This window comes from Ictidomys tridecemlineatus, chromosome 6 (assembly GCF_052094955.1).
Source record: "Ictidomys tridecemlineatus isolate mIctTri1 chromosome 6, mIctTri1.hap1, whole genome shotgun sequence".
NCBI classification, from domain to species: Eukaryota; Metazoa; Chordata; class Mammalia; order Rodentia; family Sciuridae; genus Ictidomys; species Ictidomys tridecemlineatus.
Genome location: NC_135482.1, coordinates 122,019,239 through 122,042,688, shown reverse-complemented (window position 1 = coordinate 122,042,688; position 23,450 = coordinate 122,019,239). Strand labels below are relative to the sequence as shown.

The 23,450-nt window shown below is 34.6% G+C and overlaps 1 protein-coding gene across 4 annotated transcripts in view; it reads right to left on the bottom strand.

Moving 5' to 3' along the window:
* Positions 1 to 23,450, bottom strand: part of Micu2 (mitochondrial calcium uptake 2) — a 107,776-nt gene that overhangs the window by 36,596 nt on the left and 47,730 nt on the right. For 2 of the 4 annotated variants that reach the window (XM_005338607.4, XM_040281325.2), the window contains exons 3-6: positions 9,917 to 9,948; positions 9,599 to 9,674; positions 3,957 to 4,004; positions 2,809 to 2,891 (exon numbers count right to left, since the gene is read on the bottom strand). In XM_005338607.4, coding sequence (XP_005338664.1) covers positions 2,809 to 2,891; positions 3,957 to 4,004; positions 9,599 to 9,674; positions 9,917 to 9,948 — 239 coding nt within the window. The remainder of the gene's footprint in view (positions 1 to 2,808; positions 2,892 to 3,956; positions 4,005 to 9,598; positions 9,675 to 9,916; positions 9,949 to 23,450) is intronic. The other 2 variants (XM_013364413.4, XM_078015694.1) reach the window with 1 other exon arrangement.

Genomic DNA, 23,450 nt, shown 5'->3' with positions numbered 1-23,450 from the left:
AAGGATTCCAAGTTCAAAGCCAGCCCCAGCAATTTAGCAAGGCCATAAGCAACTTAGTGAGACCCTGTCTCTAAATAAAAAGTTAAAAAATAAAGGGTTGGGGATGTGGCTCAGTGGTTAAGTGTCCCCGTAAGCCCCAGTACCATTCCCTCTGAAAAAAAAAAAAAAAGAAAGTAAAACAAAAGGGTGAAACTAATTAATTCAGATTATTTCATCAAATATTAATATAAAAACAAGAATATTTTACATTTCTTTCCTCCTCCTTCCAAAGCTAATATATATTTTATATTTATAGGATGTCTCAATTCAGATTTCTACTGGAAAAACTTAAATCTTTATTTAGATTTTATAAAATTTACAATTGAAAAAGTAGAATCATATACCCAACTTGTTTCATACTAAGTTTCCCAATAACTAAAGTAAATGTCAGTGTTTCAATTTAAATTTTATTTATTTATTTATTTTTTTTTTTTAAAGAGAGAGTGAGAGAGGAGAGAGAAGAGAGAGAGAGACAGAGAGAATTTTTAATATTTATTTTTTAGTTCTCGGCGGATACAACATCTTTGTTTGTATGTGGTGCTGAGGATCGAACCTGGGCTGCACGCATGCCAGGCGAGCTCACTACCACTTGAGCCACATCCCCAGCCCATCAATTTAAATTTTAAATTAATTAAAAAATTAAAAACTCAACTCTCTCAGCCATACTAGCTTCATTTAAAAGGCTCTGTGCATTTAAAGCTCTTGGCTAATCTCAAGCAGGTTTGCATTCTGGCTTCTGGCAGTTAAGCTTAATATTTGTGTAAGTTTTGTGTTTGCACACCAATTATGCTTACTGAATTTGCCATTATAATATTGCTCTTATAATAGTTGATTTTATTATTACTGTAAAATAATATGTTTTTCTGGAAACACTAGAAAGTTGGAGGCAGAACTTAACTATTTGGAGACATTGAGACATTGGATTTCTTTTGTGACCTACATCAGAGTAGGGCTGGGATGTAGCTCAGTGGCAAAGTGTTTGCCTCACATTCGCAAAGCCCTGGGTTTGGTATCCCCTAACTCCTTGTTCCAAACCCCGCCCCCCCAAAACCCCAAAAACCCAAAACCAAAAAAACAAAGCCCCAAACCACCTGATACTTACACAAACCAGAAGAGCCTGAAATGAAAGTATTAAGCAGAGAGACTATAATTTTTTTTGAAGAGTGATATAAACTCCAAATAAATAAAATTAAGTCTCTTAAGTCTGGCAAGGCTCTACGTTAGAGAAGCACAGCATTATTATCTGGCCCTGCCTGACCACTCTGCAGTGCCAAAGAACATGCTGAGATTTCCGCACCTGGTCCTGTTCTAGGGGGCAACACTGTGCTTCACTGAGTTTATGTTTCTTGGTTAAATATGAAAGTTCTGTGTCTATTTTTCAATCCTTCCCTTGTCCCACCTCTCTGTGTGTGTGCATAAGAGGCATTTTAGTTTCTTCCTATCTGTAGCCCAATCTTAAGTAACACAACTACTTACATTTCTGAGAAATGAGACTGAAGAGAGGTATTACTTTTTTTTTTTTGTGGTGCTGGGGATTGAACCCAGGGCCTTGTACAGGCAAGGCAAGAACTCTACCAACTGAGCTATATCCCCAGCCCTGAAGAGAGGTATTTCTTGAACATTATAGTTGTGTGATAAAGGTACATTGCTAAAAAAGTGCTTCTAGTTGGTTAGGGTAAGATTATACAGGCAGGAAAAAAATATAGGAATCTACATTCAGATTGCTTTACATTACAGTTACACATAAAAATGAAATTCATTGTGATATATTCGTATGTGCACACAGCATAATTCGGTCAGAATGCAGTTCCTACCTTTTCCTATTTCTTTTCTCTCTCCCTCAATTCTCTTTAACTACTTCAGTATTCTCCTATTTTCGTGAGATTTCTTTTGTTAAAATTCCTTATGCATATGAGAGAAAATATTCATATTTTCTTGACTATCTGAATATGGCTTATTTCACACATCATGATGTTCTCCAGTTCTACCCATTCACTGGCAAATAATATAATTTAATTATTCTTTATGGTGGAGGCAATCTCCATTCTGTATGTATACTAGATTTTCTTTATTTATCTATTAAGGGAGACACCTTGGCTGGTTCTGTAAGTTGGCTACTATAAATTGAGCTGTTGTATATATTGGTATGCATGTAACACTTTAGTATGCTGATTTATGTCTTTTGGATAAATACCAACAAGTGGAATGGCTGGGTCATATGGTCAGTCCATTCCTAGTCATTTGAGGAATTTCTATACTGCTTTCCAATGTAGTTGTACAAATTTGCAGTACTGTCAACAATGTATGAGTGTACCTTTTCCCCCCTATCCTCTCCAGCAATGAGTGGGATGACTTCAAATTAAAATGCTTCTGTACAACAAAGGAAACAATTAAAAGAGTGTGAAGAGAGCATCCAAAGAATGAGAGATCTTTGCACCTCCTTCTCATATAGGGCATTAATATCCAGAATACATTACAGAATTCAACACGGAAAAAAACAAAAAACAAAAAACAACCCAAATCAATAAAGGGGCAAATGAACTAAAACAGACCTTTCCCAAAAGAACAAATGCAAATGACCAACAAATACATGAAAAAACATTCAACATTCTTAGCAGTCAGAGAAATGCAAATCAAAACTACACTAAGATTTCATCTCATCCAGTTGGAGTGGCAACCACAATTTTGATTATTTTAGAAATGAAAAATTATTGTACAAGTATCAAGTGTTTTATGAAAATCTAAAATAACTAACAGCTATTTACTTACCTTAAAAAACTCCTTTTTCTCAATCATCTCATTGCCATCTGCATCTAGCATTTTAAAAGCAACATGAAACCCAGTATGAGGTTCTGCAATGAAGTAAAAATGAGTAATTATGTAAATGTTGGTGAAATGCAAGCTATTTACAGATAATGCTCAAATCTGAAACAAGCCACCTGAGACTATATGAGTAAGTGCTTAAACTGAGAAAACAATGTACTCTTTCTCAATTTTCAAAGGTGGATTTTGGTGTGAAGGCTTTTCCCCTGCTTTGTCTAGCACTTTTTTCATGGGCGCTTCTGCTCCACAGCTCTGCCCTTCAATGCAAAATTAACTGAGAACTTTATTTTGTTAGCTTATGTATTTATTAAGGATTTATTTATTTATCTATTTGTTTATTATTATTTACTTATTTATTAAGAATATAAGAACTTTATTTCTTATATTCTTATATTTTCTTGGCTATATTACTAATGATGATTACTTCTCTTTCTCAGAGTAGTTTTAAAAAAAATCTTTTAACTTTGTAATCCTTTCAAACTCAAAGAAATATTGTAAAGATAGTAGAAGAGTCTTCACAAATTTGCCACCCAGTTTTTTCTAAAGCCAACATCTCACATAACCATAGCACATTTATCGGGATAAAGAAATTAATATTGATATGCCATATGAAATAAACTAAAGACTTTATTTGAATTTCATGTTGCCCTGTTCCCCACACTTATGCTACTTTTCTACTCTAGGATCAAATATCATGCTGCATATAGCTGTCATTTGTCCTTACTCTTCTCCATCTGTAGAAGTTTCTCATTCTTTCTTTGTTCTCTATGACCTTCACACTTTTGAAGAGTACTGGTTAGGAATTTTGTATGTAATGTCAGGTGAAGGTTTTTAATGTTCACAAGTGAAGGTTAACTATGACTCATGTGTTCAACAAGGCTTCTAATATTTAGGAAATAAAGTTCTGGGATGCCATGGTGCACGGGAGGTAGAAGGGATAATCTAATATAGTGTTTACATTTTGTAGATATAGAAGCTAAAGTTAATGCACCAGTATTTTTTAATGATTAAGACATAAATGTCAAACTTCAAAAATACTGTTTGGTAAGAAGAGAGAATTCACAAGATTGCTGTAAAAATTATGGGATACTTACTAGTGAGGATTGTAAGCAAGAAAAGATACTCAGTATACGAAATTAGCCCTGAAAGACAGAAAGTAAAAACATACTAAGAAACACATTTTAGATGGTTTAATAGTATCCTCATGGAGGTGTTAATAATGAAACTTCACCCAAGTAAACAACAACAATAACAACAACAAGACTCCCATAATTTTTACTTTAACTCTCCTAGACATAGAGGAAAATTTTTATAATAGAGTTGAAATACAGTCCTCCTGCTTGGAGTGGGGGGGGGAAAGACCTGTTTTATCAAGTTACTAGTACAGAGGATGTGAGAACTGTCAAGCAGTGCTCAATTAAACACTATTTCTGAGTATGTCTATGATGGTGCTTCTGGTTGATATCAGCATATGATTAAATTGGTAGATTCAGTACAGTAGCTTGCCCTCCCACATATGGGTGGGCATTATTTAATCTATTCAACAAAAAAACAGAGGAAGAAGGAATTCACCTTTTTCTCTCCTAAGCTCAGACTGAGGTTTACACTATAGATTCCCCTGATTCTCAGATCTCTTGGCTTGGACTAAGTTACACATCCAGCTGTCCCTGGATGACTCTATTTTTTTCCCCTTTAGAGGTAGGTGTTAATTGGCCTAAATCAATCACTCATTCTTATAATGCAGAAACAGGTAAGTATCTCTGGCCCAAGCTAGTGAGCGGGGTACATTAGCCTGGTGCCAGGGCCTGGTTTCGGCACAGGCCATGATCTAAGATGGTCACTCAGAGGTTATCATAGGATTTCTGTTGAGAATGCTAGATCACTGACTTATGTAAGAAAGTTCCTAAACTTAGGAACGTTGAGGAGATGAAAAGAGTACCTGAAAACTGCCACAAAGCCAGCATTTCAAAAAGGAGAATGTAGTCATTTTTTAATTGGCAGGCCTGAATAAGGTTTTCACATTTGTCCTATAGTTTCCAGCATTATAGGAAATTTTGATGATTACATGTCCTCCATATAATTTTACACATTTCTCTAACTTCTCTATTTCCTACAAAGTGACACTTAGATCCAGAGGTGTGCTGAGATTCAGGTTTTTTTTTTTAAATATATTTTTTAGTTGCCAATGGATCTTTTATTTTATTTATTTATATGCAGTGCTGAGGATCAAATCCAGAACCTCACATATGCCAGGCAAGTGTTCTACCCCTAAGCCACAGCTCCTGAGATTCAGGTTTGATTTTGTTTTTTTTTTTTTTTTGTACTGGTGACTGAACTCAGGAGCACTTTACCACCAAGCTACCTACAATCCTTTTTGATTTTAAGAGATGGTCATTAAGTTGCTCAGGGGCTTGATACATTGCTAAGTCTGGTCTTGAACTAGGAGTTGCTGGGATTATAGCCTGCGCTACCATACCCAGCAAGAATTCTTTTTGGCAAGAATTCTTCAGAGATGATAATTTACATTTCCATTAAGAGACCAAAGCACAGAAAATGCTATATACCACTAATATGTACTATGTTAATCAGTTTTTCATTGCTTTAAGCAAAATATCTTAGAGGAAGCAAAGTTTGTTTTGACTCATAGTTTCAGAGGTCCATGATCATCAGGTCAGCCTACTTCATTGCTCTGGGTCCAAGCTGAAGCAGAACATCATGGCAGAAGGGTATGGGGGAAGAAAGCTGCTCATCTCATGGTATCCAGAAAGCAGAAAAAGGTAGGAGCCAGGGGTACAAGATATAATCTCTAGGAGAATACCCACAGAGACCCACTTCTTCAGCTATGCTCCACCTCCCTATAGTTCCCACTCACTTAGTCTGTTCAAATTGGGATTAGAGTACAGATCTCATAATCATCTAATCATTTTACTTTTGAACACTCCTGCATTAACACAAATCATGTTCTGATAGTAACAGTTAACAGTTAAGAAAAAATGTGAAATCATTTCCAGATTTAGATAATCATAGATATTGTAGAGGAACTAATTTTTAAGGTAATCTTTGAATGATCCAACTGAGGAGAGAAGATGGGTTAAAAAGTTTTTTTTGTTGAGATGAGGTCTCACAAATGTTGCAGTGACTGTATGACCAATGTAATTCTGCAACCTGTACAATCAGAAAAATGAGAAATTATACCCCATTTGATTCAAATGTATGAATTGTGTCAAGATCATTGTACTGGTACTGTCATGTGTAACTAATTAAAAAAAAAAAGCTAGTCTTTTTAACAAATGGAGCTGAGAAAACTGGAGATATATATAATTATTTTTTCTCTCTTACCCTAAACAAAAGTCAAATCAAAATGAATCAAAGACTTAGAAATTAAACCAGAAACCTTGCAATTAGAAGAAAACAGAGTGCTGGCATTGACTTCCTTAACGAGAAACTCAAGAAAATTCAAGAAATAAAACCACAATAAATAAGTGGGATGCCATCAGACTAAAAAGCTTCTGTATAGCAAAGGAAACAAGAGTGTGAAGAGACAGCATACAGCATGGTACAAAATTATATCAAGAATATATATCAATGATTAATATCAAGAATATATAAACTCAAAAACTTTAATACTTAAAAAAACATGTAATGAATAAATAAGCAAAAAGAATGAAACAGACATTTCTCAAAAGACAGAGATGGCCAAAAAATATATGAAAAAATGTTCAACATCTCAAGCAATCAGGGAAATGCAAATCAAAACTACACTCAGTTCATCTCACTCAAGTTAGACTAGTACCACCATTCTGGAAAGCAATATGGAAATTCCTCACAAAACCAGGAATGGGCCAGGCACAGTGGAGCATGCCTATAGTTCCAGTTAATTTGGGAGACTGAGTAGGAGGATGGCAAATTTGAGGCCAATCTCAGCAACTTAGGGAGATTCTGTCTCAAGAAACAAAAACTAGGAATGGAAACACCATATGATCCAGCCATCCCATTCCTTGGTATTTATCAATAAGAACTAAAATCTCTATAGTATGTGTTACAAACCATCTCAATGTTTATAGCAGCACAATTCACATAAGCCAAATTATGGATCAGTCCAAATGCCCATCAATAAATAAAAGGATTAATAAACTGTTGTATATATACACAATGGAGTTTTACTCAGCCATAAGGAAGAATGAAATTATGGCATTTTCAGGAAAATGAATAAAAACAGAGAACATTATATAAAGTTAAATAAGTCAGTCTATGAATTTGTTGAAATGAAACTAACTGCTATGTATACCTATAACGCTCTAATAAAAAATATAGATACACACATACATACAAGTGTTTTGGGGCCGGGGATGTATCTCAGTGCTATAGTGATAAAATACCTGCTTAATTAGCATGTAATTTGATCCCCAGCATCACAAAAAGAAAAAGTTGTCAAAAGGAAGTGTTTTGATAAAATATAAAAATCAGATGATGATAATCCATGTTTTATTATGATGTTATAAACAGCTGATGCATTACTTCCAAAATTTACTAAAACATTACTGCTAAATGGATTTGATTTTGTTGATAATACCAATTAATCCTAACCTGGGAAAAATTTATATAAATTACTGAAAACTTTTAATTGAAAAATATTAAAATAAAATTTAGTCCTTATGCTTTCATTACACAGAACCCCTAACTAAAATTGCATTCTGAAATAGAATAGTTTACAGTTAGCATATAATTAGTTTTAGATGAGTATCCATTATTTTCTAGAGAACATTTAGGTAATATCCTGGGCAACCAGGAATATAAAAGTGACCGCATAAATTTTTTTTCTCTGAGAATTTATGATTTAATTAGCAAAGATTAGTATAACAAAATGCAAAAATGAGAAAGAGCACAAACCCTAGTAGATTTGGATATCAGTTTCAAAGAGTAGGGTAGCTACTGAGTAGGAAGGTGTTTAATGGGTGATGGGAGTATGGATGGTGTTCCATATAAAAGTGACAGGCAGCACATAAAGGCACTACCAGTATTTAGGAAGGTTAAGGCACAGTAGAGGGCTGCATGGGTATTTCTTTTCTGAGTAAAGGGTGCTTCTAAAGTCTCTTAATCACTTACCTCATGTTATGTTTTGGATATGGAACAGCCCTCAAAAGCTCATGTATTAGGCAACAAGCAATGTTTAGAGGTGAAATTCTTAGATTGTGAGGACTGTAACCTCATCATTCAGTGGACTAATCCATTTGATGGATTAATAATCTGAATGGACTACCTAGTGATAATTGTAGGTAGGTAGGGCATGGCTAGAGGAAGTAGGTTACTGGGTGTGTGGCCTTAGGGACTATATCTGTCCTTGATCTCCTCCTCTCTTGCTTTCTGTACTTTTGAGCCACCATGAAAAGTTGAGCAGCTTTTCTCCACCATTCCCTTCTGCCATCAATTTTATGCCTGTAAACAGTCAACCATGGATTGAGACCTCTGAAACTACTAGAATAAATGAATTTAGCAAAGTGGCAGGATATAAAATCAACATGCATTAATCAAAGGCATTCCTGTATATCAGCGACAAAACTTCTAAAATAAAAATGAGAAAAAACACCCCATTCACAATATCCTCAAAACAAACAAACAAACAAACAAACAACAACAACAAAAAAACACTTGGGAATCAACCTAACAAAAGAGGTGAAAGATTTATACAATGAAAACTACAGAACTCTAAAGAGAGAACTAGAAGAAGATCTTAGAAGATGGAAAAATATACCCTGTTCATGGATAGGTAGTACTAACATCATCAAAATGGCGATATTACCCACAGTTCTCTAGGTGATATTACCCAAAGTTCTCTATAGGTTTAATGCAATGCCAATCAAAATCCCAAAGGCATTTCTTGTAGATATAGATAAAGCAATCATGAAATTCATATGGAAAAATAAAAGACCCAGAATAGCAAAAGCAACTCTAAGCAGGAAGTGTGAATCAGGCAGTATATCGATACCAGATTTCAAACTATACTACAGAGCAAGAGTAACAAAAACAGCATGGTACTGGTATTTGCTAACGGGTCAAGCACTTCCAGCTGCTATATCCAATGGGCAGTTCTCTGTCCTAGCTTATTCAACTTCATTAATTTACTTGATATTTACTTATTTGACAGCTCCTTCTTTAATATGTTCTCCTCTTGGCCTCTGTGGTAAAATTCTCCTGGTTCTTCTACTTCTTGGATCTCCTGGCCCTGGTTTCTTTCATGAGCACTTTATCGCTATCTATTCCCTTATATGTTGGTGCACCTCTGAGGCCTTCTCTTCTTCTTTAGACTCATGTCTCATCCTTACTTCTCTTATTCCATCTCATCTCCTCTCTCCAGTTTTTAATTAACAATGATGTTTTAATAATTAACCTTATATTGTTCAAAGAATGAGAATTAACTTTTTCATTTTGTTTTATTTTTTAAATTAATTTTAAATTTTTATTTATTTATACATACATATATATTTTTAGTTGTTGATGGACTTTTATTTTTTATTTATTTATAGGCGTTTCTGAGAATTGAACCTGGCACCTCACACATGCTAGGCAAACGCTCCACCAATGAGCCACAACCCCAGCCCTTATTATATTTTTTAAAATTTATTGTTTTAAAAACACCTGTTAAATAACATGGTACAAATCTCATACCTTAGTTCTCTAATAATACGTCAGTTAAATTATACATGTAACCAAAAAATGAACAGCAAATTAAAATTACCTTTATCACCAAGGTCTCTAAAAAAAGTTGATCCACAATTAGCTGTACGGATTCCTGCCAATACCTCCTCGATATCCTATAAATACATATATTAAAATCTTTCAATTTGATTTATAAAAGTTCACTATCTTTTTAAAAAATATATATTTTTAGTTGTAGGTGGACAGAATACCTTTATTTTATTTTTATGTAGTGCTGAGGATTGAACCCAATGCCTCATGCATGCTAGGCAAGCCCTCTATCGTTGAGCCACAACCCCAGCCCCAGAAGTTCACTATCTTACCAAAAACAAACAACACTTCCCCTCCTTTCCCTTACCTTTTTTGCCAGCTTCTTGACTAAAGTTTTACCTGGAGCAAAGAAGAAACAGTATTTAGTACTCATATTCCTTGATAAAACTCAACTGGCATTAATGATTCACAAGACAAACAACTGAATGCTTCTAAAAAGTTTGCAATTTTTAGTCAATATCCTTAAATCAAAATTATGAGCTAAAGAATTCTAAGTATAAACACAAAGATGCTATATATTTTTTTTTTACAAGTCAATTCCTTAACCATCCTATTTCTTTTTTCTTTTTTTTTTTTAAAGAGAGAGTGAGAGAGGAGAGAGAGAGACAGAATTTTTTTAATACTTATTTTTTAGTTTTCGGTGGACACAACATCTTTGTTGGTATGTGGTGCTGAGGATCGAACCCGGGCCGCACGCATGCCAGGCGAGCGCGCTACCGCTTGAGCCACATCCCCAGTCCAACCATCCTATTTCATACATATAAAATCTTCTTTGACTTATCTTAGTTGTCTGCATCAGGCATTAATCCTTTTTTTCAAGTATTTTTTTTAGTTGTAGATGGACATAATACCTTTATTTTATTTTTATGTGGTGCTGAGGATCAAACCCAGTGCCTTCCACTTGTGAGGTGAACACTCTACCACTGAGCCCAGTCCCTCAGACATTAATTTTTGCCACACATAATTTCTTTCTTCAGATGATTATTAAATCAATCTCTTTTTGCTTTCATTGATTAAAAAAGAAAAACCACACTTATGTTTTAGAAAACTACCTTTTTGGAAACCTGAAAAATCCTTTATGCTAACAACTTACCAGTCAAATTTAAAAGGCTAGCCAACATGACTGTCCATGCTGAGGTGATATTATTTTTCACAATTTCCTATTGGATAACAGAGATTTCTTTCAGGTTTTTAGCCACTTCCCCCCCCCCCCCCCCGCCTACAACTTTTTTTTTTCTTCCCACAGTTCTGGTGATTGAGCCCAGGGCATCAGGCAAGCTAGGTAAGTATGCTATTACTGAGCTACATCCCCACCCCATAAAGCACTATAATTCCAAAATAACTACATTGTTTCTTTTACACATATAGAACAGTATTAAAATTTTTGTCTTTTACAGAAGTCATGGGCTTCACAAACTTCACCTCTTGTTCTCAAAATTATTGTTATTATTGTTATTGGGTACTGGAGATTGAACTCAGGGGCAAGTGCTCTACCACTGAGCACAACCTTAGCCCTTAACTTTTTTTAAAATTTTTATTTTTTTGGTACTGGGTATTGAACTCAGGGGCACTTGACCACTGAGCCACATCTCCAGCCCTGTTTTGTATTTTATTTAGAAACAGGATCTCACTGAGTTGCTTAGCACCTCATTTTTGCTGAGGCTGGCTTTGAACTCAAGATCCTCCTATCTCAGCCTCCTAAGCCACTGGGATTATAGGTGTGCACAACTGTACCCAGAGATTTTGTTCTCAAAATTATTATACAATTACAAGATCTGTAAAAATTCAGGTGACAAGTTAAAAAAATGAGCGCTTTTAGATGTGCCTTTTCTGTAGTTTCGGTTGCTTAACTCAAGACTATAAATTACTAGGGATGAATTCTATTACAATTATTGTTCATTAACTGTTAAGATTTTGTTTTTACATTCATCAAAACACTAGTTGTGAACATAACTATATAGTTTTTAGAAATATCTATGACCATGTTTGTGAGCTAAGGTGTTAACTATTTTAAGACACTTTTTATTAACTGTTAAACTATTATGTGCCAGCTAATGACAACTCTATAATTTCTTTTTTAATTAATTTTAAAAAATTTACATGACTGTGGAATGCCTTACAATTCACATTACACATATAGAGTACAATTTTTCATATCTCTGGTTGTATACAAAGTATATTCACACCAATTCGTGTCTTCATATATGTACTTTGGATAATGATGACCATCACATTCCACCATCATTTCTAACTCCATGCCCCCTCCCTTCCCCTCTGCCTTATCTAGAGTTCCATTGTGTATAATATTATAATATAATATAATATTCCATTGTGTATAAAAGCCACATTTTTTAATCCATTCATCTACTGAAGGGCATCTAGGTTGGTTCCACGACAACTAATGTTAGGCATTATCATATTATTAGATTATCAGATAGAAAAAATACTATTTAATTTACAAATCTAAGTGTTTGTGTGACAGATATCTTCCCTATCTTATATATATATATATATATATGTATTCTATTAACTTAAAAGAAATTGATCATGATCATATGCCTCATAAGGCTTTTCTTAAAGTTATGTCACCCTTCTGTAATTATCATGCACATTTTTACTTTGAGATACAACTAATCTAATCAGTTTTTTAAAGAGAGATTAATCTTTGCACACTACTCAGAAGGCATATGTCAGGAAGCAATAATTGACATTTTGAAGGTAGAAGAGGACTGAGAATTTTAGAGAGCAATATAGATGGTTTGTAGGGGGTTTTAAGAAATAAGATGATTTCGAAGAGGTCTTATGTTTGCTAAACCAATCTAGGTCTTTTAAAAATCTTTGTGCTTAAAAAGAAAAAAAATCCTTCTCCTTGAAACTGAGCAAAGAAAGAAGGGAACGTTTGCTTCTTTGCAACTAGAAGGCCAGCTGTCAAATAATTAAGCCATGGCTCAAGAGGCTGAGGCAAGAAGATGGCGAGTTCAAAGCCAGCTTCAGCCACTTAGTGAGGCTTTAAGCAATTCAGAAAAACTTGAATAATGTAAAATATTTAAAATATGTAAAATATTTTATATTTTAAAATATAAGAAAGGGCTGGGGACATGACATGGCTCAGGGGTTGAGTGCCCCTGGGTTTAATCCCTGTTAACAAACAAACAACAACAAAAAAAGCCAAAAAATTCAATATCATGTAAATGTCATACAACAATAAAACCATAAATTAACAAAATAATATAATGCTGGATTGTAGGGAAGAAATAAATTATAAAACATACTGAGGCTGATTCCATATCTGTCTTACTGTTATACAATACAGTGTTTAGAATTTAATCATTTGCTGAATAAATAACTGAAAAAAATTAAAAAGATTTCATGTCTTCTTATCTGGATTCTAGCCTTCTGGTGGTTATTAACTTCATCTTACATTAGGAAAAAAAATAACAAGAAGAGTTAGGTCATGATATCAACACTGGAGGATTTGTTTTCTTATATAGATTTTTCAAAAAAGCAACTGAGCTCCATGAAAGTAGATTTCAGCTCCTTGTATTTACTTTCAACTCTAAAGAGAACCAATTAAGCATGATATTATAAAGTGGGTCCTGCTGTTTTTTTTTTAACTAAAATTCGAAATAGTAACAATGTCAATTACAAGATGTTTGATACTTACATATGGGAATCTGATTATAAAAAATGGAGAAACTACATAATGCAGCTTAGTTTGTGAAAAGCATTTTCAAGTGGAATTAGAGAAATGATGTTAGTAAGAAGTTTGGCAGCACTCTTACATGAACTTCATTTTTAGATTGAGGGGAGAAAATGGCAGAAAATACCTATTATCTTTCTTTGTCCTAAGTTAATACACTTTCCCCAAAGTAAGAAGAAGGGATGTGGTGTTTCAAATCCAGAATGGTCTGGGAGGGTTTTTTGGTAGATGGTTATCTACTTTTATCCTACCTGTTCAGAAAGGGAATTTAAGCAGCAAAATAAGTGGTCCAAAGACTGATCCACTACACCAGGAGCCATGATCTTTGCCCTCCTGACAGCAATAACAAGGCAAGGTCATAAGTATTTGGGGGCCACTTTTTCTATTTAAGAAGAAAATTCATCTGTAAGCAATCTAATTTTTTGTGTGGCGGGGCAAAAGAAGAATTTCTGCTTCTCTGGCTATTTTCACATCCACACACATTAAAAAAAATTCAATCATTACCTTCATACATTTAATTTGTGTGTGTGTGTGCGCACGCACAGGGCAGAGGAAGAACTCCTACTTCTTTCTTTGGTTATTTTCATATTCACACACATTAAAAAATTATTCTGTCATCATCTTCACATTCTTTTTGTGCACTCATATATGGAAATATCTAGAATGGGAAAAATAGCAAAAAAGGTAGACATAAAACTGAGGCTATAAAATTTTATTGTATTGATATGAAATAATAAAAATACATTGTGGGTTGGTTGATTATTTATTTATGTTTTTGTAGGAGGGGGGCCATAAAGCTTTAAGCATTATGATGAAATTTTGGCTCATCAAGTAGAATGTTTTTAAAGGTGTCCACTTATTCTAGAGATTCCACCATGTATTTTCTCCCTATTTATAAAGGATTTTAGATATAAAAACTATGTATACATAGCTTGTTACAGGCAAGTAGCCCTTTTAATACTGAAAATAATACTGCATTTGTATATATTAGGTATTGCTACAGGTTAAACAAAGCCTTGCCTCTAGTCAAAATAGTCATTTGATAATCATAATTATAAAATTATTACCAAAAGTATTTTTTTAAAAATATTTTTTAGTTGTCAATGGACCTTTATTTTGTTTATTTTTATGTGGTGCTGAAGATCGAACCCAGTGCCTCACACATGCTAGACAAGCACTCTACCACTGAGCCACAACCCCAACTCCTACCAAAAGTATTTAATTCAATTTCATTATGCTAAGGTAAATAGTTTTTTGACCCATAAACATTCAACAATAGAGATATTTTCATCATTTTCTAAATTTTTCATAAATATATGGAATAATTTGACATTAATATCAGAATTAGTGTGTCAAAGTTGATTACTTCAATACTTGTTTTTATTCAGTCATAACTATTGTGGAAACCAAGGCAGAAATGATGCATTAACAAAACATCTCAACTTTCTTGTATCACTAATAAAAGTGGCAAGTAGGAAAAAAAAAGAGGGAAATTTAATGGTGCTACTTTCTTTACACAAAATACATGGCATATTTTTGCTGCAATATTTAAAAAAGTGCAAAAGCTTCTCCAGTTGTATATTTTTTTTCCTAGAGGGAGACAAATGGTGAACTCCTAAAATGCCTAAAACTGGCTTCCTTGCCAAGTAGGGTCTTGAAATAACATTTAAATGGTTTCAAGAGATAAAAAAGAGATCCTGTTTTGCAACTGTAAGTAATGTGAAACAATTAATACAAACAATATTAGACACAACAAATTAATTATAATTTAAAAACTGATCTAAAGCTGGGCATGGTGGCCCACCTGTAATCCCAGTGACTTACAACTCTGAGGCAAGAGGATCATGTTTGAGGGCAGCCTTGACAATTCAGTGAGACAGTCTCAAATAAAATAAATAAGTAAATAAAAAGGGGAGGGGAAGTAGCTCAGTGGTATAGCATCCCTGGTTTCAGTCTTCAGTATCACAAATAAACAAGCAAAACCCCAACCTTACCTAAAGATGAAATACAGAAGCTAAGAAATTACATAGCTTTCTCCTTCTTGGGGGGAATAGATAAAGGAAAATTCTCCAAGTAGGGGTTGCTTAAGTCAAGATTTGAAGAGTTAGTAGGACTGGACAGTAGGTCCTGCCACTCTTTTCTGTGATGACAAAGATGCTGAGGTAAATCCTCTTAATGATTTCTATTTTCCTGGGGAGTAGGGGGTTGGTAATTTGCTAGAAAGTGGGGATAGGCATAGGGATAGAGACTTTCAGCATGATGGATCTGAGATTGCTACTCTAAAGAAATAAATTGATTTTGATTTTTGTATAGTGATGCTGTATCCTGTGACTCTGATAAACTACTTAGTACTTCTAGTAGCTTTATTATCTATAGATCTTTTAAGAATTGCTACCCAGCAATCATGCTGTCTACAAATAAAGGCAGCTTTATTTCTTCTACTTATATCTGCAAATCTTACCTTTTTCTTGCCTTTCTGTCCTGGCTAGGTCTTCCAGTTCAATGTTGAATACTAGAGAGAATAGCTAGCCTTTCTTAGTTGCTGATCTTAAGCACACAGCATTCAATGTTCCATTATTAAGAACAATATTGGCAACTGGATTCATATATATATATATATATATATATACACTGTCTTTTAGGACCCAGTTTTTTTAAAAAAAATTTTTTAGTTGTAGATGGACACATATCTTTATTTATTTTTATGTGGTGCTGAGGACTGAACCCAGTGCCTCATGCATGTGAGGCAAGTGCTTTACCACTGAGCTACAATCCCAGCCCTAGGACCTAGTTTCTTAAGAATCATAATGTCACTTCTACTCATACTCTATAAGTTGAGGTAGTCAAAAAGGTTCCAGAGGAAGAAACACAAGCTCTACTTCTTGATGGAAAATGACAAATTTCTGGAAGAGCATGTGGGGCCAGAAATATTACTCTAGTCATTTTTGAAAATACAATCCTACTATAGCATTTAACTGATTTATCTCCTCATATGGAATATTCTTCCTTTTGTTCTAATGAAATTCTATCTATTCTTCTCAAACTTCTTTGAAGTCCTCTCATTGCTCTCTGATGAAACCTTACTACCCTTAAGATAGTATAATACCTAGTTCTTACACTAGACTGTGAATTCTATTAATATAATAATAGTATTTGTTTTATTCACCATTGTGTACCCAAGGCTTGACAGTGAGACCAATAAAAATTATAATTTTAATAATTTGTACTGATATATTATTAATTATTAATCTACTCAATTGTGCCAGGAATTGTGCTTGGTTGAGTAGTGTGTCAAATAAGACAGGTCCCAATGCTGTTATACATTAATAGAGAAACTGTACATAAAGCAAGTGTGTGTGTGTGTGTGTGTGTGTGTGTGTGTGTGTGTGTGTGTGTGTGTTAAGACAGTGGCAAGAATAGGGCATCTGCAGTTTATTTCAAGTTGCTGACTTGAGATGCCTTAGGTATTTCCTAGAGATGCCGAAAAGAGGCAAATACATGGGTCTGGTGATTAAGTGAGAAGTCTAGTCTGGAAATAAAAAGATACAGATATCAGTGTTTGGGGAACAGGGATATCACTGAGGTGGATAAGATCATTAAGGAAGACAATAAAAAAAGAAAGAAGATTGCTTGAAGACAGAACCTTAAGAATTAACTTTTAAATAAAGACTGGAGTTTTTTTTTTAATTTTATTTTTTGTAGCTGTACACAATAACTGCATTTTATTTATTTATCTATCTACCTACCTATTTATTTATTTATTTATTTTTATGTGGTGCTGAGAGTTGAACCCAGGGACTTCCATGTGCGAGGCTAGAGCTCTACCACTGAGCCATAACCCCAGCCCCAAGACAGGAATAAGTTTTATCCCTAAAACTAAAGAAACTTGAGGGCCCACATCTTATTTATTGCTTATATCCCAGGGTATTAATAAATACCAGACTGATCTGAGTTATCTGTTGTATCAGATATGTTTACATATCTCCAAACTCCAATCAAAATCCAGCCATTGTAAAGCACAGAGTTACAACATGTTACTTTTGTAGCAGCCTCTGTTCTATAAATATATTATAGAATTAACTGGGAACTAAATGAAATGCTTCAACTGTGAAAGAGGAGAGGCTGGTATGCTTTTGGCACTAAATAAATCTTTTAGGTAAATGCCTCTTGATGCCATATTCTACAATAGTATAAATTGGTATAGATTAATGATCTTTAATAAACAAATAGTAAACAGTTCTTTTGGTTTCTTATTAAAACAGAAAAAAAAACCATAAAAAACTAGAAGCCATATGTTTATGACTATTAGAAAGAAGAATCCAAAAAAAAGTTTTATTTTTTTCCTATTGAAATTGGGAAGATGAATCATTTTTTTGTATTAAATGCTTTATCTTGTTTTACTTTTTATTTGTTATATATAAATCTCACAAAGGAGGATTAAACTTGATGGAATCCCAAAGAACCTCAAATTTAGAATTATTCCACAGGGGTTATTGGAAAAGTAATAATGTGTTTTGGGGTTAGACTATGAAAATAATAATTATTTTAAAACTTTTATTCTATTACAGTCTTTCCTGTAACTCATCTGTTCTTTTTAGTGATTTTGTAAATAGATTCATATAATACGCAGTCCTCTGTGCCTAATTTTATATCATTCAGAAAGGAAAGCACAGGGTTAGAACTTCTTACCTTTGCAGAAGTCTCTCAGCAGTGAAAGCAGAAATGAGTAAGTTGATAAGTAGAAGTGTGTCTGAAGAATACAAGAGAAGAGGCAGATTCTTTCTAAATCTCCCCTAGGTGGGTGGTGGTGGTAAAGTCCACCTCCAAGAATGAAAATGAGATTCTATGCGCTTTAAAAACCTGCTGTTTTCTAACTGGGATATGCATACCTTCCAGTTGGGGGTAGGTTAGTGATTAGCCAGGGACAATTAAGTTTTAAGTTATCTGCCACCCTGTGGTTTGACAAATAAGAAAATCTTTCTTGGGCTCCATGCCAGATATGTGTGTGTGTGTGTGTGTGTGTGTGTGTGTGTGTGTGTGTGTATGTGTGTGTATGTATGTATGTGTGTGTGTGTGTGTATGTATGTGTGTGTGTGTGTTTACAAGAAATCCCAGAGTAGAAATCATTTGTGTGGAGTGACTGGAAAATTGGATACTTCTGTATAATGTTCAAATGCTGTGAGAGAGCCAATGATGACCATGATACTGGTCTATCCAGGTACTAATTTTCTGTTCAACCGGAGGAAGGGGAAAATGAGATTTCTTAGTGTTCTTGGAGGCCTACACGGCTAATTTTTTTTTTTTGGGGGGAGGGGTCATCAATTTATCACAAATTTGTGCTTTTAAAACTTCTGAATATGTAAAAACTATCTGGCTCCTACACATTAGTTGCTTTCCTTTTTGAATTGTACTACATAAATGTTTTAGTTTATCTGTCTGCTTAGATCCACGAGTTTTCAGATATTAGAAAAGCATATAAAGAATCATGTTTTTATTTAGGGTCATTCTTCATTTATTTTCTAAAGTATAACAATTTTTATTTTTTTGAGATGGGTTTGCTATGTTGCCCAGGCCAGCCTTGAACTCTGATCCTCCTTCAGCCTCTCAAGTAGCTGGGATTACAGGTATGTTATCACATCTGACTAAAGTATAATAGTTTTAAAATGAACATTTTCCATTGGGATCAAGGTTGTTTCTGTGTGTGTGTGTGTGTGTGTGTGTGTGTGTGTGTGTGTTGGAGAATGAACCTAAGACCTCAAGGCATTCTAAGTGTGTGCTCTACCACTGAGCTTACACCCTTAGCCAAAGATTAGTATTTTTGTAGCTTTACTGCAATATATTTATAATCCATAAAATTGATCCATCTAAACTGTATAGCTCAGCAGTTTTTAGAATATTCAAAGAGTTGTGCAACCATCACCACAATCTAATTTCAAGATATTTTTTATCTTCCCCAAAAGAATGAAAAAGTCTTTAACAGTTACTCCTCCTCTTCCTCTAGTACTCCTAGGAAAACACTAATCTACTTTCTGTTTCTCTGGATTTGCCTATTCCAGGCATAACATATAAATAGAATCATACAATATGTGGTCTTCTGTGCCTAATTTTAACCCTTTTCAGAGTCAAGTGTTAATGCTAACTGGTTAATCTGAATATGATGTCTGACTTGCTTTTTTCACTTGTTTTATTACTTGCTTACTTCCAATAAAATATCCCATGTTGCAAGTATAAATAGGGGTCTGTGTTAGACTGGGTTTCTCTTTCCAGTCACTCACTGACATCTATTCTGTAGCAACTTTTGCTTACACACTTGGCTAGTAATTAAGAGGTTAACAGAGGCATAAAACTATGACCTCACTCTAGGGGACAGAAATTATGGAAGGGATCCTGGATGGGGGAAAAAAGCTTTCAAAGAACTGAAACTAAAATTATAGCCTAATAGGCAGTAGAACACAGTTTTTTAGAGAGTGGGGTAGCACTATCTTTTAAGTTTTCTCTTTAACATTATTACCAATAATGACAGTAAGGTTTAGCGGCATACACAGGAGCCACAAACATCTGCTTGTTCTATTTTAGAAAATAGTTAAGGTGGGCTGGGGTTGTGGCTCAGCGGTAGAGCACTTGTCTAGCCTCCGTGAGGCCCTGGGTTTGATTCTCAGCACCACATAAAAAATAATAAACAAAATAAAGATATTATGTCCATCTACAACTAAAGAAATATTAAAAAAAACCTACTCTTCTTCACCCAGATACTTTTTGTTTTCCAAAGTTACATAAATTCATTAACTTTTTGTTTTCAGCTTTTAATCATTCAAACTTAGGCTGAATTGTACTTAAAAATAGTACTTGGGCTGGGGATGTAATTCAGTGGTATATATAGAGCTTGCCTAGTATGCTTGAGGACCTAGGTCTGAGCCCCAGAATGCAAAAACAAAACAAAACAAAAACTTGTTTTTCTGCCTCAAATACGGAAATAATATTGCTCATTGTGACATCTTTAAAAGACACCAAAAATAATTAAAAAACTAAAATCACTCGTAATTAAATAATTCAATAACTGCCAATATTTTTGCATTTTTTCCTAATAAAAAAATACATAAAACTAGGTAAAATTTCAGAGCTTCTTATGTGCCAGCCCCCCCATGTTTTACCTGTATTATATTACTGAATATTTATAACACTATTAGCACTATTACTAGTCAGTACTATTAGCACTCTCATTTTATTTGGATGGAAACCCAGGCTTGAAATGCTTAGATAACTTTGCCTACAGACCCACTAGTACAAAGAGGTATGGCCAGTAGTCAAACTCAGTTTATGTCCTACTCTGGGACCTGTGCTTTCAATGATACTCTTTAATTATGCCCATTATATTTTTTGCTCATTTACACAGGGTGACTCTAACCATTCTTTGATCCTACTGGGTCCTGTGATTTATATGATTCTACCATCTTTTCATTATTCCTTACTTCCTCATGTCATAATTTCCCACCTGGCCGTGTTTCCATGGTCAAGATTATCTTTCCTTTTTTCACAGGTTCTTGACTAATCCCAGCCCTACTTAAAGTCAAAACTCTGCCTAATCCATGCTGACACCTGTGCAGCTGAAAAATAGCCACAATCATGCTGAAGTTCTGAATATAATTTTATATTCAGAACTAATAACCTCAAGCAGAATTTAATGAATCTATTGGCAAACATTATGTTTCTCAGTCTATCTTACAGCTTTAGAAAGCTATTTCTGTAAATCTGCAGTATTTCCCCTTTCTTACTCTCAGCTGATGACTGCTTCCCATTTCACTGGGGAAAAAAAAGAAAAAGAAACAGGATTGAAAAACTTCTACATACTCAAATCAGACATCCTTTTTTGAAAAAAAATTTTTTTGAAGTTGTAGATGGACAGCATGCCTTTATTTATTTATTTATTTATCTATCTATTTATTTATCTATTTATTTATTTATTTATTTTTATTTATTTTATGTGGTGCTGAGGATCGAAAAGTGTCTCATATGTACATGTTAAGACAAGCGCTGTGCCAATAAGCTACACCCCAGCCCCAGACATCCTTTTTGATGAGCATGGAATGTGGATGGTTAAAGAATGAAGGTCACTGTAATTTAACTATAGCCTATAAAGATAAAGGAATTCAGTAGGAAAAAACTTAAAAGAAGGGAAAATGGTTTTAGATGGATAACCAAAGTCTCAAAGGAGCATGTTTCTATGGTTTTTAGTGCACACAATGGATTCCAATGCCTATCAAGGAACCAGGGAGAATGACCAGCCACTACCCACTTGAAAGTACCTTGGAGAGATGGTTTTTACATAGCCACATCTATTGCTATTAATAAAGTGTATTATTTGCAAAAGGCCAAAAAGATAAATACCAGGTAAAAATGAATTTAAGGTTTAATAATTCTTAGATTGTTTTGTATCTTTCTCTTCATACACTAAGACCATGGATCACTGGGTTGGCCCTGTTTTTCTTTGTTTTGTTGTTCATCATGATCCGTAGGAATGCAACCAAGATTATTATCTTTCTTATCCATGATGAAAAATGAAGATGAAGTACATCATATGCATAAAGGATGTATTATGTAGCCTGCAAAATTACTGAATTTTTGATTTGGCTAAATATCGTCTGATAGTTTAATTGCATTCCAATGAATAATAAAAGCAGAAAATGCTATCATCTTTAATCATGGTTTAGTTTAGTTCTTTGAACATAATTATAAAGGCAATAGTCTTTTTCTGCTAAATCTGATATCTGGTTGCTGTCACAAGTAGTTTCTGTTTCCTGCACTTGTCCAGTGGAGTCATACTTTTTTTGCTTGTCCCATAAATTTGTTGGAAACTGAACTTTTCAGATAATGTGGTAACTCTGGGAATTAATTTTTCCTGCCCCCTGGGGTTTGTTCATGTTATTTGCTTGTTTGTATGTTTATTTTAGTGACAACTATCCTTGATCCTACTCACTGGAAGTGTTAAAATCTCTGAGGATGCTCTTCAAGATGGCATAGTTTTGGGTATATCTACAGTCACCATGGAATGACAGTTTCGGAAGCTTTCTGGGTCTCCTTTTCTGTCCAAGATGTTGAATTCCACTAAGTGTCTGATTATCCCACTGTTTTCATTAATGTCTTGGGACATAAAATGCCCTAAAGATAATCAAATCAAACCTGGGTTCCTCTGAAGGAATAATTCCCATGGTTGGTGTTTCTTATTTGTTATGATCAAAGGCTGGTTCCTTACAGCTGTCTCCTTCCTTCTGTAAAGTAGCCTGTCTACAATTTAGCCTATTATCCTACTCAATCTATCAATGTCCTCCCAATTACCTTCCACCACAATGTATGCCTGTTTTTGAAAGTAGATTTAGGCTTGAATTTCTCCATTTTCTGTTGAAAATGAAGTCAGTTTCTTTGGGAAGAGAGAGGAGATATTTGTTTTACCCATGCAAAGTTATTTGTTTCTCCCATGCAAAATCTCTGAAGCCAGGGGTCTGGGGCTGGAAGTGTGGATAACAGTGCACTTCTTTTTGAGTGATGACCCCATTCTATGAGGTGGCTGGCATTAATCTCAGGTCTTCTTGACTTGCCCTTACTTAGTGTGAAAACACTGCCTTATGAGTTGAGACAAGAGCAGTTAGGTCCCCAGTATTCTCAGTGGCACAGAGCCAAGGCAGGACCTCCATTCCACAAGTGAGGACTGGTGAAAGAAGGGAACTTTCTCTTCTCAGCTGCATTCTGCAGAACTTCGCTGCTGCAACAAGTAGTTTAGGGGAGGATAAAAAAATTCTGAAGCTCTGTTCCTCCCAGGAGAAAAGCCCACTGACTGGGGCTTGGTGGAGAGGAAACCCTGTGTTTTTGGCTGCTACAGTTTGGAATGAGTTTCCACCTCACTGAACTGGGATGGGGTTGAGAAGGGTCAGACTTAGTTCAAATATCCCAGATTCTCCCTTTTATTACCCAATTTTAGATTTTTTTGAAAAGACATTTATAATTTGCTGTATAACCTTAGAATAATTTCCAGAGACTTTAAATAATATTATTAAGTTTTTTTTCACCAGTTTCAGTGGGCAGCGGATCCATAGAGCGTCTCATGCTGCCATGATGGAAAATCATTCTCCTCCATTTATTCCCTTTT